The 26,456-nt window shown below is 37.0% G+C and overlaps 1 protein-coding gene across 4 annotated transcripts in view; it reads right to left on the bottom strand.

Moving 5' to 3' along the window:
* EPHA3 (EPH receptor A3) overlaps positions 1-26,456 on the bottom strand; it is a 384,770-nt gene that overhangs the window by 116,458 nt on the left and 241,856 nt on the right. For 2 of the 4 annotated variants that reach the window (XM_002761290.6, XM_008986446.4), the window contains exons 4-5: positions 10,920-11,075; positions 9,894-10,229 (exon numbers count right to left, since the gene is read on the bottom strand). The exons of the other annotated variants lie outside the window; for them this stretch is intronic. In XM_002761290.6, coding sequence (XP_002761336.2) covers positions 9,894-10,229; positions 10,920-11,075 — 492 coding nt within the window. The remainder of the gene's footprint in view (positions 1-9,893; positions 10,230-10,919; positions 11,076-26,456) is intronic. 4 annotated transcript variants of the gene reach the window in all.

Below are 26,456 nucleotides of genomic sequence, written 5' to 3' on the forward strand. Positions count from 1 at the left end.
CATATGAATAGTTGTAAAACCTAGTTCTTTATCTAGATGTTTTATATTAGGATTTTAATAGGGACATCTATCTTTTATCTGCAATGATAAGAATTTGTAAAAACAGCTTAGAATGGAAACATACCTCAAGGAAGATTGATGGGATCTTTTTCTCAAACTTCAGATGTAAAAATGTCAAATTAAAGTCTTTTACTCTATCAATTCAAATCAAGACAAAAGTATGCTCTTTTCTTAGCCTAGTTGTTTTTTGTTTTAAATGGGGAGTTAATGCAAGAGTAGACAATGTATCTCAGATATCAATTATAAAAAACCTTTTGAAATTATTTCAATAGAGAAATAAAACAAGATTTACTAAGTGAAATCGAAAGAGAGAAGGTTATTCTTTGATATGTTGAAAATCTGCATAAATATCCATAACATGTACTTCATTTTAGAGGATATATATCCAATAGCCCTCATTAGATGGACAAAGAGAGACAAACTTTGCCCACAAAGTATATTCAAATAATATAATAAATAAATGAATTAAAGTAAAGATGCAACATTTTTCTTTCTTTGAAATATCCGTGGTATGCACAATTAGTTTTTGGGTCATCTGACATTCTCATCTTGGAACTACAGTAAACTTATTAAAATAAACTTGTAGAAAAAGCCAACAACTAACATTTTAGTGATAAAAAATTAAAAAGTAAGCATTTCCTAAGTAATGGTATAATCTTCGGCTTTCACAACCTGGGCCTTGGGGAAGTGTATTGTTCTAACTCGTTCTTCAGTATAGTTGTTAGTACATTTTTTGTCACCTGGTCTCTTCCTGTATCACTATCTATTTTCTTTTGCTTGATTATCCTTTTTTTTTTTTTTTTTTTTTTTGAGATGTCACCAGTCTTGAGTCCAGTGGCAGTGTGATCTCGGCTCACTGCAAAATACACCTCCCAGATTCAAGCGATTCTCCTGCCTCAGTCTCCTGAGTAGCTAGGATTACAGGCTCAGGCCACCACATCCAATTAATTTTTGTATTTTTAGTAGAGACGGGGTTTCACCATGTTGGCCAGGATGGTCTCCATCTCCTGACCTTGTGATCCACCCATCTTGGTCTCCCAAAGTGTTGATTGTCCTTTTCTTAGTCTTACCAATTTCTTATATTATGTGTGCCTTTGGTACTTGTTCTAGCTCAACTTAGACATAAACCAATATATATATATAACTTTCAATCAGTCATTTCTATTACATCCTATGTAGGGCACCTCAGTGATGGCACAAAATCAATGAATATACATGCATCATGCATACATATGTGTGTGTGCAATGAACAGTGCAAGAATGACCTATTTACTGAAGGTTGCACACATGACAGATACGAACTACGAATTTGAAAAAACTTGGGGCCTCAGCCAATGACACCAATGAAATGTATGAGTTTGATTTTATATGTTTTCATATTTTTAATTAAAAAGAAAAGAGTTTCTGTTTGCCCAGACACAGGAAGATCTCCATGATTCTTCTGGAGACAGGGTACAACTTATTTAAGCCCTTTCCAGTCACAAGTTCTCTCTCATTTCATTTAATCCTCACAGCAATCTATGTATAGGAATTATTGTATCAGTCATCAGAAAGGATACAAAGATGCTGGTTAGTTTAGCACAATAGTTCCTTTATATTCATTTTTAAACAAAATTGGTAATGAATGCATAAACAAACCAAATTTGAAAATTTGATTGAAAGTCAATTCGTTAAGTGGCGGTACCTGTATTTACAACTGCACTTTGCTACTGTCCTGATCCCCTTTGTTTTTCAAATACATTTTTCCCCCAGGCATATTTGCTTCACTTATAAACAAGCAGAAGATTATTTATTTTCATAAGTACATGATACAGTGTGCATTAACTTAATTTCCTATAACATATAATTGGAAGGAAACTAGTTCAAATGTTAAATTTCACAGAAAGATAAAGCAATAGCTCTGATAAATGATATTCTGAGGCCAAATCAGCTTGGAATAATAGATGATTATTTGCCTCTTTTTTTTTTGAGATGGAGTCTTGCTGTGTCACTAGGCTGGAGGGCCTTGGAATTCTTTTACTTGGTGCCAGTGGTACAGAATGTCAGGCCCCCTGCTTAGAGGGGTACCATATCTCATAGTCATAATCTTTGCAATTTGGATACTTATTGCAATAATTTCCTGAAAGATGGCTATAAAGTCACTTGAGAAGGGGTGTATTTTTCTATTTGAACACTGACAATATATTGATAGGATTATAAAGTCAGAATGCTGGGCTAAATAATGATTATGAACACTGAGATAAAACTTTGGGAGATGCTGGAATATAATTAAGAATTTATTATGAAAGAAGTTTGCCAGTGATAGTAATATATCTGCTTTTGAGAACAGAACATTTTTTCTTTCCAAATATTTGCATTTATTAAATTTCTCAATTATTCACATATAATGCTATTATTTCCTAAGGGCTATATTTCAGTTAACTTTAGAGGGGTAGAGCATGTTTAAATTATAAAATATGATTTTTATTGTAATTTGAAATGAAAAAAGTTCCTCTTGGAAAATGAGGGTGAGAAAAATTTCTTTCAATTAATTATTTTTTGCTCTTGGGAGAATGTAGAACATATGACAAGTTAGCATCAAAGGCTAGTTCTTTCTTAATTTCCATGTGCTTTATTTAACACTGCATTTCCTCTTCTAACTGGTTATTAATATTATTTTTCCAGTGAGAACTCCTGAATGAAAGGTATAATCATACCCTTTCAGGTACATGTCTTCTCCATTAATTAGAGTTGTATAAAGAATCAGAAATGAAGATAGGATAAGAATTCAGTTTAGATTCATGAAGCTCCCCAACTGTCTTCCATAGCTCATATTCCATTTTCTTATGAATAACTGTCAGGACAATATATGGTTTTTTGCTTTTGTTCAGCTAACTGCTCATTCGGCAAATACATGATGTGCCTCTATACCAGGTTGTGACAGCCGAAAGGCATCATAAATGTGTTAAGTCACATGGAAGGCTTTGGCCACACTACGATTCGTCACTGCAGAGTGGTATTTCCAGATGCACAGGGATCTGCCTCGATTTCAACACATGAAGAAGCTAAATTGCCAGTTAAGTATGATGTACTGTGAAAATCATAATGTATGCAACCACCTATAATCTCAGGGCCAAATTCAGACCACATCTGTTTGTTGATTGATATAAACAAAAGGTTAAGACTTCGATTCATAAATTTCATTAATCATACAATCAAAAAAAGAGGAAGATGCATCATAGAACATTACTAAATTTATATGATGGTCACTATTTTGTTAGGTGATGATTTTCGTTACGTTTAAAGTTTCTGATTCGTTACATTGAGTCCACCTTCATGTTCTGAAAGAATTCATGTAGGTCCTTCTGGTGTCTAATTTACTTCCGAGGAGTTTAATTACACAGCAACATATAATTCTATAGGGACTACACCAATAGGCGTCCATAGTTTAACGGCAGATTCACCTAAGCACTTACCTTACCTTCATTTTGAAAAGTTTGCTTTTTCAGAAATGCTGAAGCCTGACTGATGTCTTTAACCTGAGTGATTTCTTTGTCATTTCTACATAAACTAAGTCCCAAAAGAACAATAAGGTGGCTAGAGGAAATATATTCCAGAATAGAAATACAGAAAACTTAGAAGTATTTGCTTTAGCAAATGCAAAAAATTAGAGTAGAATCTTTTTTTTTTTTTTTAGACAGAGTCTTGCTCTGTCACCCAGGCTGGAGTACAATGGCGCAATCTCAGCTCACTGCAACCTTTGCCACCCAAGTTAAAGAGACTCTCCTACCTCAGCCTCCCAAGTAGCTGGGATTGCAGGCACCTGCCGTCATGTCTGACTAATTTGTGTATTTTTGTACAGACAGGGTTTTACCACGTTGACCAGGCTGCTGTTGAACTCATGACCTCACGTGATCTGCCCTCCTCAGTCTCCCAAAGTGCTAAGATTGCAGGGGTGAGCCACAGTGCCCAGCCTAGAGTGGATTCTAAATTTACCCAAAGGGCTCTGGTATTTTAGAGTTTGCTTTTTAAAGTATGCATTGTTTATTTAAGATTTATTAAAGATATCTACTTCTTTTAACCAGTGGAGGCTATTACTTTATGTTTTGAAATAAAAGGTCATAAAACTGTGAATGAGAAAGCTTCTAAATGTTTTTTATAAGAAGTGAGTTCATAGATGGTCTTAAAGGTCAAAAATTATTAATTGCTTAACATTATATTAGTGACAAAGTTTTGAATTGTAGTCCCAGGATTCCAAAACATAAATTAAAAATAAAAATAATTCTAGTTCAGCCCTTTCATGTGATGATGGCAATTTTTAGCCAGAAGAAAGGAAAGGGTTTATCTAAGAGGAAAAGAAGGAGGTTGTCTTTGATTATCAAATTAAGTAGATAATAGAGGTCCTTCTGTCTAAAGCTGAAGACAGAAATTCCTTCATTATATCGAACAGCCTCCAAGATCTTTTCCTTTGCTTAAATTAAGGCACCTTCAATGGAAAATCTACATAAAATTAAGTCGTATTCTCTGTTTTAAATAACATTATTTGATTGTCATTTCTGAATGAAGTAGCAACTGGGAAATTCCTTGTATAACATCCAGCACCTGGAAAGTCCTATCAATAAGTGTTGGTCTTCTTTCTACGCATGTTTTTTTGCATATACTTTGAATTTACACAAATTACTTATTTGTTTTTGTGGCTGGGAACTATACTATATCAGTATATGTTATTATATTAGTATAAACAGAAACTGAAGGTAAACAGAACATCAGTTGAATTTTGTAGTTTGGATATGAGTGAAACAATGAAAAAAAGTTGAATGGTATCAGCAGATGAGATCATAGCACAGAACAACGTTAATGTCTCGATGTTAATAAACATATTGAGACTATATAAAAGCATTATTGTTCTTCAAAACACCAAAAGCATTGGCAACAAAAGCCAAAATACACAAATGGGACCTAATGAAACTCCACAGCTTCTGCACGGCAAAAGAAACAGTCACTAGAGTGGATCGGCAACCAACAGAATGGGAAAAAATTTTCGCAGTCTACCCATCTGACAGAGGGCTGATATCCAGAAGTTACAAAGAACTCAAACAGATTTACAGGAAAAAAACAAACAAGCCCATTCAAAAGTGGGCAAAGGATATGAACAGATACTTTACGAAAGAAGACATATATGAGGCCAACAATCATATGAAAAAATGCTCATCATCACTGGTCATCAGAGAGATGCAAATCAAAACCACATTGAGATACCATCTCACGCCAGTTAGAATGGCGATCATCAAAAAATCTGGAGACAACAGATGCTGGAGAGGATGTGGAGAAAAAGGAACACTTTTACACTGTTGGTGGGAGTGTAAATTAGTTCAACCATTGTGGAAGACAGTGTGGCGATTCCTCAAGGCCTTAGAAATAGAAATTCCATTTGACCCAGCAATCCCATTACTGGGTATATATCCAAAAGACTATAAATCGTTCTACTATAAGGACACATGTACACGAATGTTCATTGCAGCACTGTTTACAATAGCAAAGACCTGGAATCAACCCAAATGCCCATTGATAATAGACTGGATTGGAAAAATGTGGCACATATACACCATGGAATATTATGCAGCAATCAGAAATGATGAGTTCGTGTCGTTTGTAGGGACATGGATGAATCTGGAGAACGTCATCCTCAGCAAACTGACACAAGAACAGAAAATGAAACACCGCATATTCTCACTCATAGGTGGGTGATGAAAAATGAGAACACATGGACACAGAAAGGGGAGTACTAAACACTGGGGTCTATTGGGGGGAAAAGGGGAGGGCCAGTGGGAGGGGGAGGTGGGGAGGGATAGCCTGGGGAGAAATGCCAAATGTGGGTGAAGGGGAGAAGAAAAGCAAAGCACACTGCCATGTGTGTACCTACGCAACTGTCTTGCATGCTCTGCTCAAGTACCCCAACACCTATAATCCAATAAAAAATTTAAAAAAAAAAAAAAAGCATTATTGTTCTTAAGAAATTCTCATTGGAGTGTTAAGGAGGAAAGGGGTAGAGTATCTGCAAGTGGTTAGAAATAAGTAACATTTACGTAGAGAGAAAGAGATGGGTGGGAATGATAAAGTACATGTAATAAATTATTAATCTAGGAGAAATCTCTGTTATAGGCACAATGTATATTTCTGTGATATTTTCATTCATGTGAACAAATCCAATTTTATGATAGAAATTATACAAATGTGATGATTTCAATAGGGAAACTGGAAAAGAAGGGAAATGTCAGTTTTCTCAGAAGCTCTTGAAAATGTTGAAAAAGCTTCTCAGATCTCAATTCATCCAAGTAGTAAAATAAAAGTAGAGGTGGACCTCAAAACCCCAAGGCCACATAAATTCCCCATTAGTGCTCCTTATCCTAGTCTGAATCATTATTTGCTATAGGATAGTGAAAAAGGGCAGATTCTATCATGTCAGTTAAGAGTGAACAGATACACATATTCCACTAGGGGAATGATTGTTTTTGTCCAGAACAGAAAAGACAAATATACTCATTTTCTGAAAGAAAACAAAAGGTAGCAAATTATGTCATGTTATAACTTTAAAGATTTTTGGTCTGTAATCTGCAGTTCTTTCTTTACTTGTTTGACTGATGGACTCACAGATACAATCTGTATATGGAGGCCCAGCTTCTTATCTCAGCGAAATACTTTGTGAAAGTATTGAGAGCTGAGGACTAATATCCGAATTTACAACATAATCTTCTACAATTTAGAAGGTGCCTTATCATTTGATCATCACAAGGCTTTTACAATGTAATCAAGAGAAGAATCAACAAACTCAATCTCACAAACCAAATTAAACGGGACATGTTTCCCCTTTATATCCACGTCAAAGATAGAGAGGCTAGGAGGAATTTAAACCCCACAGCATCGTATCTGTCACAGCCATATTCTTCCAGTGGTAGAGAGCTCATTTTTCAAGGCTACCGGTCCATTAAACTTCACAAGAACAAAAATAAAGCAAAACCAAGAAACACTCCCCTTAGAAATGGCATTGCTTCTAATCAGGCTTATATATCTTACCCTGGAGATTTGAAGATGGAACGAAGGCTTCTACCTCCCCAGGCACACAAAATGATACAGACATCCTGAAGTAAATATATAAAATGCCTGGTGGTGCATATTATAAACACATCTGTGATTTTTTTTTTAATGGGAGAAAGACTAGGACAAGTACCTTATATCACGCGTGCTGAATCTGTCTTAAGCTGTGATTTGTAACTGGGAGGGCCAAAGAATCAGCCTCATTTATTTTTTTTATGTCTTGGCCTGGTCTTGGTTGCCACTTTACCTAGATTCATTCGCTGTATATATTTGGAACTATTAGTTGCCTGATAAATGCATTGTCGGAGAGCCAGAGGGGAATGATAAGATAGGAAATAAGGAGCGCTTGCTTGTTTTTATACAATTCTGTTTGACTTGAGAGATAATTATAACACAGATTGATGCTTCAATTTTGAAAGAAGGTAGTAAATCAGCTTAAAATATAGGACTCGGAAAAGCCATTTGCCACATGATTATAATTTCTTAAACTTCCCGTGTTCACTGAGATGAGAAGAAGCCATAATCATGCAGTACATAGCAACAGTATTGCAGTACTCTTTTCCACCAGAGAAGACAGTTAAATAAACCTAAGTTACAAACTTTTAAATATCATTAGTTGCAAAGTATAAATATCATTAACTACAGCAAAGCAAAAGCATATGCTGGTTGGTCTGGGCGTCTAGCTTCAAGTGGGAGAAATTACAGATTCAGTAAGCAAGATTAAAATAACGATTTAGTGCACTTCATTTAAAATTTATGTGTTTTCCACAAATTAAGTTTACTCATCATCATGAGGAATGTAAAAATATGAGATTTTTGTCAATGTATGAGACCAGAGGCAAAGGGGAAACGAAAGAGAAATTGGAGTCAGAAAGATACATATTTGAACATGGATGGACTCTGCTATGGCTAATATTTGAAATATCTCTCCATTGGTATGGTGAAGACAGGGGACCCTTAAGAAGGAAGGGTGTTAGCACAAGGCTCTGGATCCACCTCTTAAGCAAAGAGTTATTGTTTGGTTGCTGAATGATGAGGAGATTGGAGATAAACTTGAGACACTGAGCTTAGGGGGCTACTCTGTGTATTTGAGAAATTAACCAGTAGAGATGCATTTATATAATAACCTGCAGGAATACATAGAACTACATTTAACCAGCAGATAAATAGATTAAAATGTTAACAACCAGCAGAGTCATAACTGTGCATAGTTGCTTTTGTAGATAACATTTATTGTGTGTTCCTTGCTAGTTGAACTAACATTTCTGAGTAAGCCAAGTGATAGAAACCAAATGTGGTGAGTTTTGGGGCTTATTATTTGGTTACTAGAAGAACTAGGTGATGGGAGAATTGAGTCATCTCTGGTTTCCTTTTGCCAGTAGCATCCAGGACACATTCTGATATTCTCAGAGCAAAGACCAGAGACCAGAGGAACTTCCATAATGTGAGCCAAATGAAGATCAGAAGCTGAGTTTATACTCAGTCTTGACAACCAGCTTAGAGGTGACTCCACCTGGGAGAGGTCTGGAGGATCCGTAATTCTCTAGAGAATCTGTACTTAAAGCATTCTCAGAATAGCATCATGTCTGACTCTTCCCCTCCTTTTGGCTCCAATGCTTTTGTGTTTGTGTAAAAATAAGACAATGATATCTCTGGATTGAACTTTTTGGAATGCATACCTAATTATTACATCTTGTAGCAATAATTAAGCACAACAAATACCTATCAATCAGTTTAACTTTGTATAAGACATTTTGATTACAGAAATCTGTTTATTACTCATTGATCAGTTATCAATGTTGAAAAACGCTTGTTGTATGTCAAAGGGGAATTACTTCTATGTAATATATAATCCATCTGTACATTAGAGAGATTCACAATTAAAATTCTGCAAGTAAAATCCCTAAGTAATCTACATAGATCATTTAAAGGCTGATTAAAAAAACACGATTTACTAACAGTTAAACAAGGCAGAGACAAGTTGTAGATATAAGATAAAGAAAAATGAGATGTTTGTATGCTTTTTTAATTTTTCCATTTCATATTAAAGGGCCTTTGCCTACACTCTTCAAATATAGTTTTTTTTTGTTTAATTGGGAAAGATTGTCATTGTAAAATATAGTTGATGAAATCACCTATCAGTTCATTTCAGGACATTATTTAAATTGATGATTCTAGTTGTTCTTTACTAAGAGCTCTTTTTACTATGCTTCTTTCTAAATTTAGTATTTTTAATTTTTTAACATAAAGCTATATCTGTTAAATAAAATCAGTTATTTTCTTATTATAAACTAAGGTAAGATTTATAACTATTAGAGTTATAAAACACAGAGCTTCTTAGAAGTATAAAATAACAAAATAATTATATTCAAAATATCTAATTTTAACTAACCTGTTTACAGTTTTACATATCCTGCATAACTCTTTTTAAAGCTAAGATTCAGGGCCTAAGTTCTTTGAAATACAAAAATATTCCCCTCAAGGATTCTCCCTACTACTATCTGAGAGCCTCAAATATTTGATGATCTCAAATGGGAAACAATGATAAGAACTAGTTTAAAAATCACCTAACAACTCTGGTTTATTCTCGCCTGAAGAATTGAATTATTTAACATACTATAACTGTTTAAATGCATTAGAAGACAAAATTCTGGGGCTCTTTCAAATCATTTTTTTTCTTCCACCCAGTTTTCCAGTCTGTCAAGACCGTTGCTTGCACTTGATATGACAGGGGTAAGGAGCACCCAGCACGTACTCACCAGCCTGATTGGTTGTGATGCTGACGGCAGCAAACTGTCTTGGTGGGGAGCTCAGCTCTGACACCCCATTCATGGCATCAATCTCAAAGGTGTAGTTAGTATGTGCCAGGAGGTCTGTCACTGTCACCGTGGTGTTGGTGAGTCCGAACTGTCGAGGGAGGAAGCGGACATTTGGGCTGCATGGCTCACACTGTTTTATATTCCACCCACATTTTTTACATATGATGTTGAAGGTAACATCTTTTCGGCCTCCTGTGTCCAGGGGCCAGCTCCAGTCCAGGATAACTGAGGTCTCGTTTATATTAGAGATAACATTTCTTGGTGAAGATGGAGGTCCTGCAAAGTAGTTCAACAAAGATTAATGAGCCTCACTTCTGTTTTCTACTGCAAGGGAAATAGATAATTTACAACAGAACTGAAGGAGGTAAATAACTCTCCTTTCTTTATTATCTACTTTCAGTTCATCCTTAGAGGATCCGTGAGATTACAGACACATGGATTCAAGGACACTGTCTTCCCCAGGCTGCAAATGGGGGAGTTTTGACTCAAGGGTAAGAATACACTTACAAAGTCTAACAGAATAACTCACCACTATGTTTAAAACCCTTGTGAATAGTTATGAAAACTTTAGTATTAGTTTTATAAATCTTAGTCCTTTTCCCTATGACCTATGACCAGCATACAGCAAGAGGGAATAGAAATGTAAAAACATAAATCCCTGTCTGTAACCTCCCCTATCCTGTCATATGTAATGCAGGATCTAAACAAGACACAGAAAAATGTTCTCTCTTTCTGGGGGTTGTGTTGCAGGAAGTGCTTTAAAATATAATTTATTTTGTGTGATACATGTTGCATTTGTGGTGAGCCAGGCATGGAGAGTGAAGCAGAGAAAGCTTTCAATTTGCACATGGGCAACAGAAGGAAATGGGCCAAATGCTTTAAAACAAAAAACAAACAGCACAGTAACAAGAAGAAGAAACAAAACGAAACAAACATGGAGGCATGGGTTGCAGCAAAACTACTCACGGGTACAAGCCATGGATGGAGGGTCTTTGTCTGCTCGGAAGTAATTATTCTCACACCTGCAGTTCATGGAACCATCTTCCTGAGTAGAACTGTGAGGGGGGCACTTAGCACACTTCATGTTACCATCCAACGCCTTGTAGAAACCTGGTCGACAAGCTACAAACAAAACGACTCTCTTTTAAAAGTCTGTGATAATTTTTTATAAACTATGTAAAACAGATTTCAGTAAGTTAGAATATGAATTCATTATAAATAAAAATCAAGATTTTTCCTCCCAGACTTTACAGAAGCAGATGATATGGCCTAGTGTGGTTTTTCTACATATATGTTTGAATTTGCACCAAAGTTAAGAAACACACACATACACACAAGATTTAGATTATTTTGGCACTAGAGTATGATGAAATTTCCAGCTTGTGTTTTCACAGCTTTACTTGGCATTGGACTATTTGTGGAGAAAACAAAGCAAAACTATGTCACCATGTAGACATTCCCTTTTTAAAACATGATGCAATGCGTATACTGTCAGCACTGCAGTGAGCAGTATCTAACATTGACTTGTTTTCTAACTGGTCTGTGTGTACAGCTTTGTCCCACAGAGTGTAAGCAACTGAAAGAAGAGATCATGGCTTCCTGTATATTTTCAGACTCTTAATAAATAATTTTCACGAGCTACAATATACTTTTCTGGCTTGACAGTATTTTTCCTTACCTTCTATGGCAATGGCCTACAATAAATATTTAAGTATATTCCTTTGTCTATATCTGAAATACAGAGGGATATACAGTTCCTTATTAAATGAATACACCTGTAAACTGTACTAGATGAGATCTCTTTTAATAACTGTGTTATCTTTTTAATTTCTGTCCATATCTCTGCATAAAATGGTTTTTGTAAGCCTTATGACCTGGTTATCGAACACTGATTTCAGCTTATAATTTACCGTTCGCCATCTATTTACTGTTTTTACAGAGATCGCCCCATCTGCCTCCACTATATTATTTTCATTTTGTCTAATAGAAAATTCAAAATGCTGCATTACTTCTTTTGAGTCATTTTCATAATTACAGTGCAAGCTAAAATCATAGTGAAAATTCCAACAGGAAGTCTCTAATAATTCTTTTGAGAAGAAATTCAGGATGCAAATTCTGGATCCAAGATCATCCTTGGAAATCAATAATTTCTAAAACTTCTAAAGCTCAATTTCAGTGCCATGTTGGCACTTAATGATTTAAAGAACTTATATATACAATAGCCCCTATAGAAGATCATTGCATTCTAGAATTTTCTTATATTAACTTTATATTTTGAAGAGTGGATTATTTGCATTCAAGTAAAACCTATGTGGACAAAGCAATTTTTATAATCACAAAATACATTTCTGAAAAGAAACACAATATATTTATGGTAGAATATCTTTTTACTAAAAGTTTCTCAAAATAAAATGAGGGAAATACACCATCAAAATAAATTATCGAAATAACTTAAAATGATAGCAACCATTGATCTAGTCTTACTGTTGTATAGTTCCTACTAAGAATGACTGCTCTAGGACCAATTTACCATTTGTTGTACAACTTTTGGTGTCACACTAAGATCCATTTCATGTAGTAAATTTTATTGCCCTAACCAAACATGGACTGAGATTATAATTTTTAAAATATTATCCTTAAGCACTGGTTAAAAACTCCCACTCTTACCTCATATCATATTGCCTCAGGGAAATGATATAAAGTATGTAAACAAACAATGCACTTAACTTCTGTTTTCAATTTAGGTCCTCGCTGAATGCCTTTAGACTTTTAGGAGGGCAGTGCTGCCTCTTTATTTTTTATTTATTTTTATTTTTTTCCCAAATTTATTTGTATTTTAATAGTTTAAGAGCAGACTTTTTGGATCTTATATTGACATATTATGCTGTCTGCAAATAATGACAGCTTAATTTCTTCTTTTCTTTTTTTTTTTTTTTTTCTAATTTTTTATTGGATTATAGGTTTTGGGGTACATGAGCAGAGCATGCAAGACAGTTGCGTAGGTACACACATGGCAGTGTGCTTTGCTTTTCTTCTCCCCTTCACCCACATTTGGCATTTCTCCCCAGGCTATCCCTCCCCACCTCCCCCTCCCACTGGCCCTCCCCTTTTCCCCCCAATAGACCCCAGTGTTTAGTACTCCCCTTAAGGACACATGTACACGAATGTTCATTGCAGCACTGTTTACAATAGCAAAGACCTGGAATCAACCCAAGTGCTGCCTCTTTAAATGATTAAGTTGCTGTGCTCTGAAGTACTTAGTTATTTTGTTTGCTTGTAAGTTTGTGTGTTTTTGTTTGAGACTTTTCACCAAACACTTCGTCACTTTTTGTTAATATTATAAATGGCTATCCTATAGAATAGTATAGACATATCAAGAGAAGACAGTCACATTATCACTTCCCAGGTACTGCATAAATCATCAGGATTACTGGTAGTATCGTGAAGGTAGCTACAGTTAATAAACCTTAAAGTTAAGAATGCCACTCAAGTCACTAGACTTTATCCAATTATGAGTAAATAATAATCCAGAGAAAATAACAGTAAAAGATAGGTAGGCATGTGTACATACCGGATAGTAAATATTTGTCAAGCATCTATTCTTGTTTGTGCTCTTTGACACCCAAAAAGGCAGGGCAGGCCCAGTGGCTCACATCTGTAATCCCAGCACTTTGAGAGGCCAAGGCAGGGAGATCACAGGGTCAGGAGTTTGAGACCAGCATGGCCAATATGGTAAAACCCTGTCTCTACTAAAAATACAAAAATTAGCCCGGTATGGTGGCTCATGCCTGTAGTCCCAGCTACTTGGGAGACTGAGGCAGAAGGATTGCTTGATCCTGGGAGATGGGGGTTGCAGTGAGCCATGACTGTGCACTGCATTTCATCCTGGGCAACAGAGAGAGACTCTCTCAAAAAAACAAAAGGCAAAATTGTCCCTAATTCTGCCCATACCCGAAGGGCCCTTGCAATAGAAATTGGGCAGTGGGCATGTGATACAAATCATGCTAAGCAATCACTCCACTGTGACTGGTGGTCGGAAGAGACACCACAGAATAAGCGCCATTTGAGAAAAATCATACATAGATAAAAGTGGTCAGTATGAAGCATAATTCAATATACAAATAATTCAACATGAAAAGACAAACTAATATATATGAGTATATGGCAAGTAGTGTTGGCACTCAATAACCAAACTCTGCTTCCTCCTTGCCAGCAGACTCCTGATTTTGCTCAGAGCTGAAGCCAGTCAAAGCGTCCTTTCCTAGACCAATGCAGCTAGAGATGAATGGCCAAAGATGGCCAGAAAGGTGGCCGAGGAAATACACGCAGAAGTCTGATTAAAGTCTTTGAGATACCTTTTTTTCTCTAACAAGATGGTACAAATGCAACGGAAGCAAAATTATTTCAGCCTTCATTACGGATGTTATGGCTGGGATTGCAGCAGCTGACATGTGGTAATCAGTGAAAGGTCAAGGAAACCAGCACAATGTATTTTTTGTTCTTGATCCAGCAACCACCAATTTCAAGATTTCTTATAATGTCAGAAAGATAATGCCCTGTTTGTTTAAGTCACTGAGGCTTAGGTTTCTTTTACCTGCGGCAGATGGCATCCCTACATGACACAGAAGGATAAATAGGGAATTAAGCTGAGATGTACGAATTGAATAGAATCATGGCCTAATGAAGCCAAAAGAGCCTTAGAAATAACATTGACCAGTATGTGTGTTGTACATCTGAGATCAATGACATCCAGAAAGTTAAGTGGCACACGGTTTAGAGACAGACAATCTGACACCTGATAGCTAGCTAACAGGCTTTAACCACCAATGTGTAAATATTCATTTAATGCCAACTATATGCAGAGTAAAATGCTAAAAGTTCTATAATAACATTTTATTTTTTATATAGATGTCTTTACTTCTTCTGGAGGACTCTTAAATGTACCATCTCAACTAAATCTTATCACAGTTCTACTGAAATAATCAGTGTAGGTATCAGTCTGTATATTTTACAGACTGTACAATTGAAGGACCAATGGAAAGAACAGCATGTCCAAGAGAGCAAAAAAAATTCAACGATAAAATTTGAACAGGGAAGGTATTTTTCTTTAATCTTATAAAAATCAATTATTGAAGCAAATTACTTTCAGAAAACACAAATTATTTTTCTCTCAATTCTAAACTGTTCATATGATATTGAAGAACAGGCATTTAAATTTTTATTTAATTAAAAAATGTAAATCTTTTTCATTTATTGCAAGTGAGTAAACATCTCAGAAAGCATATGCTCTCTTGTACATGACTTTCTCTAGGATTTAGGACCCTTCTCTCTCCTGGCTTCCCCTCCTCTCTCCTGGCTTCTCCTCCCCTCCCCTCCCCTCCCCTCCCCTCCCCTCCCCTCCCCTCCCCTCCCCTCCTCTCCCCTCCCCTCCCCTCCCCTCCCCTCCTCTCTTGTCCTTTCCTTTCCTTTCCTCCATGTCTTGCTCTTCTCACCCTATTGTCCAGGTTGGAATGCAGAGTCATGATTACCGCTCACTACAGCCTCCACCTCCTGGGCTCAAGCAATCCTCCACCTCAGCATCCCAAATAGCTGGGATAACAGGTGCATGCCACCATGCCTTGCTAAGTTTTAAAACTTTTTGTAGAGATGAGATCTCACTGTATTTCCCGGGCTAGTCTTAAACTCCTGGCCTCAAGTGTTTCTTCCCATTCAGCCTCCCAAAGTGCTGAGACTACAGGCTTCGGCCACTGCACCCAGGCTTTCTCTACGATTAAGTGTCCTTTTAGTTGGAAGGGCAGCAGGAGTTTTTCAATTTCACAATAGAACAACAGGGACTTGCTGTATTGGGAGGCATTGAAGTAAATTTTCCATTTATTGTTCAAATAGTATCTCAATTCTCCACCAAAACTGTTCAACGAGTTTGAGAATATGACTTGAGAATGTATAAAATGATTATTTTATAAGGAAATAATCTCTATAAATGTATAAGGAAAATGTTTTTCTATAACAAACCCATTTTAAAATTTATCTCACCAATAAGTAATCTCTCCCCCTTGCAGTAAATCAACTTGTGCTCAATTACCTGTCTATGATGCCTTCACCTTTCAAAAAAATCCTCCTGAGACTATTAGAGACTTTAAGGAGCATCTATACTTGTGGGGTGTGTGTGTGTGTGTGTGTGCATGCTTGTGTGTGTGTGTTTATCTTTGCATATAGTAGCAAAGGCAATGATTGTATATTGAAAACATCTCCTCTCCTCTTTTGAATGTAAAGCCAGTGAATAACAATCTTCACATTTCTCTCATTCAATAGTTTTATAGGCTGAATGAGGTTGCACATATAAGAGAATAAAGTAAGAAATAAAAAGTAGATATATTAATGCATTTTCTTTCGTTTTGTTACTGAAAATAAGTCTCGCTCGACTTATTAGATAATCCAAAAGAAAGCAGCGGTCAGACAGGAAGGGCGGACAAATTAATACTAATTCAGATTTACCTAGAGAGAAAGATTAAAATAAAAGCCCTAGTTACATAATCAAGGTTGTCCGTAGCGTAGGCCAACTATTAAATCGGTACTTAACTAAGGCAGATACACACACACCAAAACCTGCTGCCAAAAGGACCCAATTCTGATTTACATCTTCCCTCAGGTAATTCAGTAGCAAATGTTCTTGTCACTCAAACACTGGGAAAAAATATTCACAGATCTTAACCCCAGGATAGTAAAACCAAAAAGTGATTGAATAGTTGAAAAATCATTCGGCCGGGCGCGGTGGCTCACGCCTGTAATCCCAGCACTTTGGGAGGCCAAGGCAGGTGGATCACGAGGTCAAGAGATCGAGACCATCCTGGTTAACATGGTGAAACCCCGTCTCTACTAAAAATACAAAAAATTAGCTGGGCGTGGTGGCGCGTGCCTGTAATCCCAGCTACTCAGGAGGCTGAGGCAGGAGAATTGCCTGAACCCAGGAGGCGGAGGTTGCGGTGAGCCGAGATCGCGCCATTGCACTCCAGCCTGGGTAACAAGAGCGAAACTCTGTCTCAAAAAAAAAAAAAAGAAAAAGAAAGAAAAGAAAATCATTCAAAGGGAGGCAAATGGCCATCTTTATATGTGGTTCCAGAGGTGTTTTCTCCCCTTTTGTAAGAAGATTTTTAAACTAGTTAATGGTGGCAGGAACTCTTACCTTTAATATTACATTGATACATTAAAGTGAGACAGTCCTTGAGTCTAAGTTAATACCAGTTAAAAATGGAAGCAGCACCTTCCCAAGCCCTACTGGATATCATCATGGGTTTGCCAGGAATTGTATTTGTTCACATAATGTTTGAATTCATTCATTCATTTTTATCAAACATGTATTGATTTCATAAAATGACCTAAACACTTGCTACCATGTGAATGATTGTGGTTCCCTAAAATATATACATTGAAATCTGATGACCAATAAGTTGGTTTTAGGAGGTGGGATCTTAGGGAGGTTTAGAGCATGAGGGCAGAGTACTCATGAACGGGATTAGTGCCCTTACAAAAGAGGTCACAGAGAGCTGCCTTGTTCCCTCTGTCCTCTGAGGACACAGCAGGTGTTATGTGTGAACCAGGAAATGAGACTTCAGCAGGCCCTGAATATGCTGGCGCCTTGATCTTGGACTTCCCAGTCTTCAGAACTGGGAGAAATACAATTCCGTTGTTTATAATGGTATTTTGATATAGCAGTCCAAAGAAATTTATTGTGTCCAGTCTTATCATAATAGAAGTCACAATCCTAGATTTTTAAAAGGACACTGATCAGGTATCTTCAAACTTTGATGAGGTGTTTCAGACGGTGAATTCCTCTTCCATAAATAACCCTAATGTTCTACTCTAAGTAATGTATTCCCAGATTAGGCCCTGAGCCATACGGAGACAGGAGCTGTTTCCTATTAATTCTGCACACATGCTATCTAGCACGCTGTCCAGAACCTAGCAGTGGACGAGATGAATTTTTAAAGTGAATGAATAATTTGCAACCAGTTGTCTTATCAGGACTGCAATTGCCTCATGGGAAAAATGACTGATGTTGTCTCTAAAGAGTCTTCTCAGCCTCGACACTTTAACCTGTTAATACTTGGTATGCCCAAATTCGTAGTAGTGTTAGTAACACTTTCTAAGTGGAGATAAAAGAACAAATTATCTTCACGTTCATCCCGGCTTTAAGGATTAAAATTAGCTGTTGAAATTATAAAAATGCCACATGGCAACAGGATAAGGAAATGAAGCTCTTTTCTGGCTTAGAAAAAATACAATTGAAAAAGAAATGACAGATTTTGCAATGCTTTCCTCCACCAGAGTGGTATATGTTCAAAGGGCACGTTGATTTTATGGTCAAATGGACTGAATGCTACATTGTCTGCCAAACAAATAATTACCTGTGATATGTTCGTCTCAACCAACAAATAATAAAACTCTCTGTTATGATAATTGTCCCTTTTCATATACTTTACATCATGCAGAATGTTTAGAAGTTTGGAAAATTTTAAGGTAATGAATAGATATAAAAATTAAATTTGATAACATATATCAAAATTTATTTCTAATTTAAAAAAATATACAATAACATTTTCTCTTTTAATGACAAGAAAAATGAGCACAGTATTAAAAATACAACTTAAAAGAGAGTACATTTGTCTTCTGTTAGTCTGTGGTGAGGTATGTTTGTTTTTTTTTGAGATGGAGTATTGCTCTGTCACCCCGGCTGGAGTGCAGTGGCACGATCTGGGCTCACTGCAACCTCTGACTCCTGGGTTCAAGCAATTCTCCTGTCTCAGCCACCCAGGCAGCTGGGACTACAGTTGCACACCACCACACCCAGCTAATTTTTGCAATTTTAGTGGAAATCAGGTTTCACCATGTTGGTCAGGCTGGTCTTGAATTCCTGGCCTCAGGTGATTTGCCCACCTGGACCTCCCAAAGTGCTAGGATTACAGGTGTGAGCCTCTATGCCAGGGCTGCAGTGAGGTTTTGTTTGCCCTTTTCTTGCTAATCCAGTCTTTAGTTCTTCAACTTTAAGTGCTGAGTTAGTGAGGGTATGCTTGTGCATTATTAAGCAAATGCCACAATTTATTTTAAAAAACACCCAGAATGGACCACAGTGGAACAAATTGAATGAGGCCCTTGCTAAATATTAGTTTTATACTGAGAAATACTGAAAATATGAGTAAGATAATAGAAGGAAGCCAAAATAATACCAATTTGTAGTGGATGAATTGGAAATATTTTTGGAACCTGCTGATTTCATATTTATAAATGGGAAAGAATAAAACAGGAACTAAAAAGTGTGGGCCCCTCTGGGGGTAAAAGAGCAAACTGCCAGCTCTGAAAACAATATGGAAACAACTGTGAAACAGGGAGTGTCATGAGCACCACCTACGCAGTGAAGAATCATTACGGAAGAGCTTCTGGAGAGAATCTTGGCCTCATTCCCAAAGCGCAGAACACATTTCTGCTCCCAGTCGTAATTGATGACTTTGAACTATGCTGCTGCAGAGAATGGGTGAAGTTACCACAGTGCAAGGGAGACAGATGCACTTCGTAAGCCATGGTGGCTCCTGCTGAAAGAAAGAAGGCAGCCTTTCAATTGCAAAGTGCATTTTGTCTCCAGTTGACGAATGTGGTTGACTTTTAGAAGAAACATGGTCCTAATTAAGGGTTAAAAGGCTCATTTCAATTTGAATTAACTTTAAATTAAAAAATAAAGCTGTTGGTAAATAGGTCTCTTTCAGTATTCAGACCTTAGCTCCCTACACACAGGGCTACATTAGCATTTCCCAGCCATAAACACAAACTAATGACTAGAACCAGCACTGACTAAACAGATGATTTCCTGGCCTTGCAATTCCAGGCCTGACAGGGTCTATTTGCCTGTACAAGGTCAGAGCAACTGTTTATTCCCAAAATGAGCTGCACTCCACAATGTTACAGGAACTCTATTCTTTGCCATCTGAATAGACGTACAATGCTTTGAGGCAAGGCACAGGCATTTCAATACCCTGGAAGTGGCTACGTTCAGTCATTACACTCCGCCTGCAATGTGCAGCATTTATAAAGTGATCAAGTGTTTCCTTCTTCTGTTCCTTCCACTGTTCAATAAAAAAGGCCTAAGGCAAAATGCCACCACACCATTAAACACAACAAAATCAATCACAATCTAGTAGGGCTCAAGGATAGCTTTGTAACAAGGCTTTATTGTGTCTGTTGTTGTTTCATCAGATTTAGCAAGACAGGTGCCAGTAACACTAAAATATGTCCTACGTACATTCGCCACAAAGAGAATGTTAAAACAGCTTCTGGTCCTGAGGATGGTGCGTTTTGCCAGCTTTGGCTGCCCACTTTCAAAAAACTGTATGTCCTAAGAGCAGCACTAGTTGAGTTTTCTATTCTTCATTATCAGTGCTCAGAGAATGAGATCAATTGCCAGAATATGCATGTAATGAGGAGACGATTAGCAGGGAAGAGCGAGCAAGAGAATGGGAGAATGGGACAAAGTCTTATTCATGAAGATGCTATTAAGGTGAATGTGAAAATGCACAGGGCTCAAAGCTGTGCTAAGGATGTATTAGGAGACAGCCTGGAGAAGGTCGTCAGAATAGTGCTGAGAAGCTATTCTGAAGTATTTTCTTTGTTTGTTTGTTGTAAATACCAGAATAACATTGAAATGTATCAGAAAATTCTTCCTAGAAAGGAGATTCGGAGATGCTAAATCACTTCAACATCTGGATACTCTCTACTATAAGTTAACATGTCCTAGGCTGATTTGGAATCATAATGAGAACATGACGTTTGGTTACCAATCCAATATCCACCTTTATAATTTAATTTTAGACAAATAGAATTACCATCATAAATTGAATTTTGGAGTGTACAGTGTCACCCTGAGAAGGAGTCTGAGACAGACGTGATGGAAACCTAGATGCTGTAATTTCTAAAGGATCAATATTGCACGCAAATGCGGGAAGAACACTTAGGTCCTAGGTATGCTCCTCTACACACTTACATGAGCAATGCTATTTAATACGGGCAAATTAGAAAAACCTGTGATGTCCTAAATTAGGAAAGCTGCTAAATAAGCTATGCTATATTCATACATTTTCATAAATAAGTTATGCTATTCTCATACATTTGTACAATGGAATTAATGTCTCACATGGAAAGATGCTGGTAATATTTTTACAGAAAAAAAGGATAAATAATCTATATAAAATTATTTTTTTGTTTGTACTATCTTATTTATCAAACATGAACATTATCACTTATGAACTTAAAAATTAAAAGTTCTTAAAAGTAAAATTATTGCACATACACAATAAAAAAAACAAAACATTTTAGTATGTGTTCATATAATTTAAAGTTTAGGTGCATGTGCATGTAATTATGGACATGTAAAGTATGTAACTACATTGCACACTCTTGTGGGGCTAAAATCTACATATCCGTACGTCTCTCCCACTCTGTCTCACACACACATACAGGTCCACAAACACACACTCACTGCAGTTTTTATTGGTTCTTACTTCGATTTCACTGAATCTAAGCGCTTCCTTTTTCTTTCTGCTTTTTTCTTAAAAAAAAAAAATGCAACATGGAGCACTGGCTCATGCCTGTAATCCCAGCACTGTGGGAGGTCAAGATGGGCAGATCAAGAGGTCAGAAGATCAAGACCATCCTGGCTAACACTGTGAAACCCTGTATCTTCTAAAAATACACACACACACACACAAAAATTAGCTAGGCATGGTGGCACAGACCTGCAGTCCCAGCTACTTGGGAGGCTGAGGCAGGAGAATCACCTGAACCCAGGAGACAGAGGTTGCAGTGAGCCAAGATGGCACCACTGTACTCCAGCCTGGGTGGCAGAGCGAGACTCCACCTACAAAGAGAAATGCAGCATGGAGGGAAATTATAATTGATGGGAATTTTTTATAGCCTGCTATGGTAAAGTTTTGAACTTGCCAGACTAAGTCATTGCATCCCCATTTGTAAGATGTATACAGGAAATCGCACATTTAAAAAAAATCTAGGATTTAAATGAAAACCGGTACAAGGTGGAAAATTTAGAGGGATAACAAACACATTTTTGTAGATGCTGCAAAACCCAGGGCAAAATTATTTGCTCTCTTGATTAAATTGCTGGTCATTCACTCTCCACAAAAACACATGACGAGCTAGACTTTGAGGAAGGCCGACGTCATTGCATTTTATTGGAATTCCTTTAAATTGGCTTTACTGTTTAGACAAATTTATTTTAAATTAAAGTACCTTTCTAATCTGAGAAACAAACTCAGCTTTCAATTCACATCTTAATATTTCATATCATCTTATCAGCTTTACATTCCATTTTGATCTTTTGAAATTTATTAACATGACTTATGTGATAATATTGTTAAAAAGCCAAGGGACTTAAAATAAACCTATGGTATATAATCTATACATTGGAATATTTATTATAACATAATATTACCAACTAAAAGAAGTTTATCATTTAAAGGTATTCAGTATTTGCTTTGAGTAATTTCATGGCAAACATTTATCTGGTAACAGAAAAATAGAATAAAAGATACAGTGCAACTTTAGGGTCTGGTTTTTTTTTTTTTTTTTTTTTTTTTGAGACGGAGTTTTGCTCCTGTTACCCAGGCTGGAGTGCAATGGTGCGATCTTGGCTCACCGCAACCTCCGCCTCCTGGGTTCAGGCAATTCTCCTGCCTCAGCCTCCTGAGTATCTGGGATTACAGGCAGGCGCCACCATGCCCAGCTAATTTTTTTGTATTTTTAGTCGAGATGGGGTTTCACCATGTTGACCAGGATGGTCTCGATCTCTTAACCTCGTGATCCACCTGCCTCGGCCTCCCAAACTGCTGAGATTACAGGCTTGAGCCACGGCGCCCGGCCCTAGGGTCTGTTTTTTATTTGTTTTTATGTTTATGCTAAGTGTCTGTTCTAAGATAGAAAGAGGATTTCTATTTAAAGTATCCTGAAACTTATTCCCTAAATAGATAAGAATGGATTTCTCAGGGAAATCATAAAAACTGTCATAAATAAGTGCTTAGGGGATCAACAAAACTTGACTGAATTTGTTTTTCAAATGTCTTAAACTAATCCTTTTTTATTTTTCAAATATCTTAAACTAATCCTCTTTTTTAAACTTGCCTCTATAAAGTTTCAGATTTGTACACTCACTCAAATTTGTATTTTCAAAAATACACAAATATTCCCCTCCCCCAGTGAAGGTGGAAAGAAACTTCTCAAGTATATAGAACAACCTCATGGGCAGAGGCCACAGCACTACATAGCAGTATTTACTGGTGTTATGTGAATGAAACATCCAAAACTTTAAGGTGCACTATAACAGCTTTGCATTCTTTAAAGTGGGTAATTTCTAGATATAGAGATAAATATTTTTTTCTTCACTGTGCTATTCTAAAACTTTACCTTCAACTTGCAAGATAAATAACAATAAAAGTAATAAGATAATTAAATCCATTTAAGAGGAAGAGAGAATTAATGGTCAGCAAGGATGGGAGAAAACATGAGAAAATAATATATTGGAAATATTAGGATAAATTGCTTTTAGTTGGCAAATACGTAACACTCATAGTATAAATAACTGGACACATCAGGAGTTTGGACCGTATGGAAGAACAATAGAAGGATTTCTGCCATTTTTGTTCACTTTATCTGGAAATGTCACATAACCTCAGACTTGGTTATCGATATTCAGTGCTGCTACCTTAGAAGTGTGGAGGGGATGGTGGGGGGTGGAGTGGGGAGTGGGAGGGAGAAGGAGGAGAGAGAATTGGTGTGTTTGTGTGTGTTAAAATGGACACACCTAGGTTATTTGTATGTTTATATATGAATTTAAACCACCACTCTATTTCTTAGTAGAGATAATTACACATTCCATTAATCTTTTGGAATTACTTTTTAGATTTTCATTGATTGCCTTGAGATATTTATTCAGGATAATTATGTTCTTTTTATATTTTGCAAAAAAAATGAACCTGGAGAGGTGAGGGATTGAAGAGGGTGGGAAAGGGGTTTAGTTCCCCGAGGTTGTTACAGCTCATCCCAGCAGCACACATTCTGTTGGCTTGGAAAACCCAGGTAGACTGAACTACAATGTTTACGTCTCCTCTTCCAGAAACAGAACTTAGTGAGAGCAGCTCATCCCCACATGTCATGCAGAAAGCAGCACTGACTGAAACCCATCCCATGTCTAGCACTGCACTTGTGTTTTATTTCCATATTCATAACAATTATGTGAGACTGGTATTACCGCTTTTTCATGAGGAAAAGGTTAAGGCTTAAAGATATTAAGTGCATTGGCTGTTTATCCCTATTAAGTGTTGTAAATAGAAATGAAACATGTTTGAGGGTTTTTCCACCCAATTTCTTCTTATCCGTGTATAATTTTAAAGTGACAATTAATGTAGCACTAAGACGCAATCCTGCACTGCGAAAATGACGTAACCAATTTAATGGAAGTGTGACTGTGAAGACAGAAACATCTTCCAAGGCACACGGGGAAACTGATTACCTCATTTCTTTCCAGTGACTGTTAGCTCCGTAGCAGTTCTCTTCAACAATATCTTAGGTGTCTAGCCAATGGCTATCTCTGATGGATAGAAATTTTAGCTATTAGGAGTAGAGAATGCTTAATTTATGCAGGCTTGCTGAAAAGGTATTTGCGGTTTGAATTATTTTGTGACAGAATCTCCCTGCTTACTATATAATGCACTGAATACTATATGTTACTAGCCAAAACATGGAACTTTATTGTGTAGAGGGGAAAGTGGGATTGCATACCTTCTTTGAGGCGCTTTTTTCTTTTTTTGAGCTGGAGTTACACTCTGTTACCCAGGGTGGAGTGCAGTGGCATGGCCTCGGATCACTGCAATCTCTGCCTCCTGGGTTTAAGCAATGCTCCTGCCTCAGCCTCCCAAGTAGCTGGGATTACAGGAGAGAACCAGAATGCCCAGCTTATTTTTGTATTTTCAGTGGAGTCGGGGTTCCACCATGTTGGCCAGTCTGGCCTCCAACTTCTGACCTCAAGTGATCCACCCGCTTTGGCCTCCCAAGTTCTTTGAGTGTTGATCGGAAACAATTATGGCATTTACAGATACAGCACCCTACTATGTATCTGCACCATGTATCTGAAAACAATACAGTGGAAAAAAATAGCACAGTTCTCAATACTCTCAGGGGTATGTTGATGCGCTTCAGAAAAGATGCCTAATCAAACCTGTTGCACTGTGCCCCTGTACTTATCAATTCGATTGCACATTTGCACAGCTAAATAAAATATTTAAAACCGGTAACACTTTTGTTAATTAGAACTGGAATAGCACATCTAATGGTACATCTAGTGTGCCTTCAGTCTAACCTATGACAGAATCTGTAACTTTCTTTGTGAGAAACTCTTGGCTTCTTAGCACTTACAGTCTATTTGACGACACATAGGGTGGGGATTTATCTGAAAAGAAAATGAAAATTTTTATGACTACACAAGTTCATGGAAGTATTATATAAAATCATCTAAACTCATATTCTAGCAGCCATGTCTAACTGCTGTAACATTTCATCATCTGTGTGTTTACAGCCCAGATAAAAATTTCAACTACCTGAAAGTCTCCTTTCTAAAATTGTGCTCTATTCAGTTGAAAATTGATATATCTTGTAAGGTAATCTAGTTACTTATCTACACATCAAATAAACATTGACAGTATAATCATGTTCATAAAACACATGCAGAAAATACATTCTACATGTGTTTAAAACTCAACTCCTGTGATATTACTTCAGCGCGTCAGATAAGGTACCTGTACTTCATGGGCATCTTTCTTGTATTTACCTGTATTTCTCACCATGGACTAGAATGACTGGCTTATACAAAGCAAGCAAAAAACTTTTAGGGAAGAATGGAGGTCTCCTTCATCTCCCCACAGCAATTCCCCGTTATCACGTTTCTGATGCCCAATTACTTGGTTCAACCAAACATATGTCTTAGTAGGTCTAATTGCCTTTTAAAGAATCAGTCTCGTGCTATGAATCAATCATGAAGTTTCCTAATAAAAAAAGAAAACAGAAAGGGGATGCACAAGTTTTTCAAGATATTTATGTGTTCCATTAGGGTGCTAAATACTGAAATACAGTTGGCTTCTGTATTTGTGGGTTCTGCATCCATGGATTAATCAACCACAGATCAAATAATTTTTTTTTAGAAAAAATTAGTAGTCAAAGGCCAGGTGCAGTGGCTCATGCCTATAATCCTAGCACTTTAGGAGGCCAAGACAGGTGGATATCTTCAGCTCTGGAGTCCAGACCAGACTGGGCAATATGGCAAAACTCAATCTCTACAAAAAATACAAGAATTAGCAGGGCATGGTGGTGCTTGCCTATAGCTCCAGCTACTCAGGAGGCTGATGTGGGAGGACCAGAACGCAGGGGAGTCAAGGCTTCAGTGAGTCACAATTG

The sequence above is a fragment of the Callithrix jacchus genome, chromosome 21, assembly GCF_049354715.1.
Source record: "Callithrix jacchus isolate 240 chromosome 21, calJac240_pri, whole genome shotgun sequence".
NCBI lineage: Eukaryota > Metazoa > Chordata > Mammalia > Primates > Cebidae > Callithrix > Callithrix jacchus.